Here is a 3,329-nt window from a genome sequence, read left to right as displayed (position 1 = left end):
TGTGGATATGGTAGGTAGGACGGAGGGAGTATGATAATATTGATCTAAATAAATGTAAAATTTACTCTCTTGGTCCCTTAAGTAAATATTCGTTTGTTTTTTGCAAATAGTCTAAAATATATTATTATTATATTGATATACAATATGAATAAAATGTAAATAACTAAAATAATTTTATTATTATTGTGTATTATAAAAGTAATTGTAGTTGTATAATACTCTCTCCGTCCTAATTCAAAGTATCTTTTTTACCATTTTTGTATGTCCCATTTGAAAATATCTATTTACAATTTTATAAAAAATAATCGTACATTAACACTAAAATATTCTTAATTTTTATTTAATTACAAACATACTATTATACATACATTATTTTAAACAAAAAGTCAAAGGAAAAAGGAACAAGAGGAAGAGAGTATATTCTAAGTTGTAAGAGTATATGTAGGGTGTGGTTGTTTGAGGGTTTGGATTTTGAGTTGGGATTTAAATAGTAAAAATTTTGAATTTGAATAGTTGTATGATGTGATATAAATAGGTGTTGATATGATGTTTTGAATGTAAAATTGATTTTTAGTATAATATAAAAAATAAAAAATAGGTGTTTGATTTAATATTTTTTGAGGAAAAAAATGGGATGAATAGTGGAAATCTAATCCAATCCCACAAACAAACACACCTGTAATGTTAATTAGATAATACCGTTACTAAAAAAAAAAAAAACTTTATTATATGATATATCAAAATAGAAAAATAAATAATTTATTAAAAGATATAAAAAAAATATATTATATATAAATATATTTTTAAAAAACAATTTAAGTGGCCCCACTCTCTCACCACCTCCCTATATATCCATCAATTTCCTTAGCTTTTCCTAATTTTTAACTTCACTTCACTGCCTGCTGCTGCACTCCATCTCTTTCCCCACTCTCTTCCCTTTTATCTCTCTCCCCCCCCCCCCCCCCCCCCCCTCTCTCTCTCTCTCTCTAAACTTTTGTAGAAGAAGGAATATTGATCAAAAAAGGGTCAAGATCGAGATTAAGATCAAGATTTGGAATCAAGAAAATCCATTAATCCTTTTTTGTCCATGGTGGACGTCGACCGGAGGATGACCGGCCTGAACCCGGCCCACATGGCCGGCCTCCGCCGGCTCTCGGCCCGCGCCGCCGCATCCGCTCCTTCAACGCCGCTGCCGCCGCGCAACAGCCAGTTCTCCTTCACTACCCTGGCGGAGAAGGTCATTTCCCACCTGAAAACCTCCGGCGTCCAGGTCCAACCCGGCCTGACCGAACCGGAATTCGCCCTGGCCGAAGCCGAGTTCGGATTCGTCTTCCCGCCGGACTTGAGAGCCGTTCTTTCTGCCGGCTTGCCTCTCGGCGCCGGCTTCCCCGACTGGCGCTCCTCCGGCTCGGCTCGGCTCCACCTCCGCGCCTCCATTGACCTCCCCGTCGCCGCTATTTCTTTCCACATAGCTCGGAACGCCGTCTGGTCCAAGCCGTGGGGCCCCAGACCCGACGACCCGGAATCCGCGGTCAAAATTGCCCGAACCGCTTTGAAACGGGCCCCGCTTTTGATACCCGTTTTCAACCATTGTTATCTCCCCTGCAACCCTTGCCTCGCCGGAAATCCGATTTTCTACGTCGACGAGAATCGGATTTTCTGCTGCGGATTCGATTTATCGGACTTTTTCGATCGCGAATCGACTCTTTTCCGGCGAGGCTCCGACCCGAATCTCCTCTCCAAGCACCTCCCGAAGTCGAGCTCATCGTCGGTCGATTTCTCGCGGAGGAGCTTGGACGCCGGCGGCCGGCAGCCGCGGTGGGTCGAATTCTGGAGCGACGCTGCCGTGGATCGCCGCCGCCGGAATTCGAATTCATCCTCTTCGTCCTCATCTTCTCCGGACAGGTTCATCGACATGCCTAGATCCGGAATGCCGAAATGGATCGACGACTACGTAGGGCGGTTAGCCTTGGTTCTGCGCGACGGCGGCTGGCCGGAATCCGACGTGTCCGACATCGTCGACGTGTCGGCGGCGGGATTCTTCGAGTGCGAAATGGTGCTCGTCGACAACCAGGCGGTGCTGGATGCTCTGCTCCTTAAAGCGGATCGGTTCTCCGACACGCTCCGGAAAGCCGGGTGGAGCTCCGAGGAGGTTTCCGACGCCTTCGGATTCGACTTCCGGCAGGATAAGGATCGGAAACCGGCGAAGAAGCTGCCGCCCGAGGTAGCAGAGCGGTTCGAGAAACTCGCCGAGTCGTTGAACCGGTCGGCGGCGTAGATTCGAACCGGCCCGGCCGGCAAACATCGAGATTCTTCCGCGCGTTTTCCCGTCTTTCGAAGTCTCGGGTTTGCGCTTTTGCCTGATTCCAAGTACAAACTTTGTTTTAGGAAATCGTAAAAGAAACACGACTTTGATGTTGTCTTTTTTTAAAAAATTGATTCGGCCCTATACTTGTAATGAAATTTTTTAAGACAATATTAAACTATTTTTGCCACGGGTATTTTTAGTATGCATTCATTGATTATTTATTTTTGGCAAAATTTCATAATTATTAATTATATATAATATAAATAAGTTTTTATTTCGGGGTTCGGAAATAAAGCGGAGCGGCACAGTTACCAACACGGGGGCCGCACGTGTGCGCGTTGAAAAGTAAGTGGCTCCTGGATTTGGAGTCCAGGAGTTTCGATTCCTTTGGAGGTAAGCGACACCCGGGCGTTCTACAGAGTATGTGGATCCTGAACAAATAATACGACGTCGTACGCAACTATTAATGATTTAATGTTACTAGTGTCTGTTCGAATACTCATAAGGGCGTGAATATTAGTCCCTGTTTTGCTAATCTCTTTTTTCCTGATGATGCTGAGAAGTATTTTGGAATAACTATTAAATGTTATGTCCATTATTTTGTGTTTTGGAATGAAAATATTTTTAAAAATAAATATAAAAAATTGTGTCGATAATATAAAAAATAATATTTTTATAAATTATAAAATATATATGTTATAAAGATATTGTATTAATATGTGTGTATTATATTTTTTTCAACAATATTTTGGTAAATTGTGAACAAATTTAATTTATTTTTATTATATGATTGTCGTAATGTCTAGTCTAATATATTATTTTATTTTACAGAACATTTAAAAAATAACAAAAATAATTATTTTGATAAGATTTTCTATATCTAGAAACAAAAATACAAAAAAAAAACTTTTAAATAACATTTTATCTGTCATTTAAATTTAAATTTAAATTTATTTCTTTTTTTGTTGTTATATATAAAAAAAATTATTTTATTTTTAGCAAAAAAATATATATTTTTACT

The 3,329-nt window shown here is 40.0% G+C and overlaps 1 protein-coding gene across 1 annotated transcript; it reads left to right on the top strand.

Moving 5' to 3' along the window:
* Positions 1–959: 959 nt before the first annotated feature.
* Positions 960–2,491, top strand: LOC127258247 (uncharacterized). The gene has a single exon (XM_051285027.1). It carries the CDS (start codon positions 1,088–1,090, stop codon positions 2,276–2,278), a length of 1,191 nt encoding a protein of 396 aa, XP_051140984.1. The 5' UTR covers positions 960–1,087; the 3' UTR covers positions 2,279–2,491.
* Positions 2,492–3,329: the final 838 nt, after the last annotated feature.

The sequence above is a fragment of the Andrographis paniculata genome, unplaced genomic scaffold, assembly GCF_009805555.1.
Source record: "Andrographis paniculata isolate CXL003 unplaced genomic scaffold, ASM980555v1 Contig59END, whole genome shotgun sequence".
NCBI classification, from domain to species: domain Eukaryota; kingdom Viridiplantae; phylum Streptophyta; class Magnoliopsida; order Lamiales; family Acanthaceae; genus Andrographis; species Andrographis paniculata.
This window is presented reverse-complemented; position numbering and strand designations above follow the sequence as displayed.

Excerpts from the sequence above, each read along its gene's own strand:
- LOC127258247 (XM_051285027.1), top strand. The coding sequence starts at position 1,088 with ATGGTGGACGTCGACCGGAGGATGACCGGCCTGAACCCGGCCCACATG.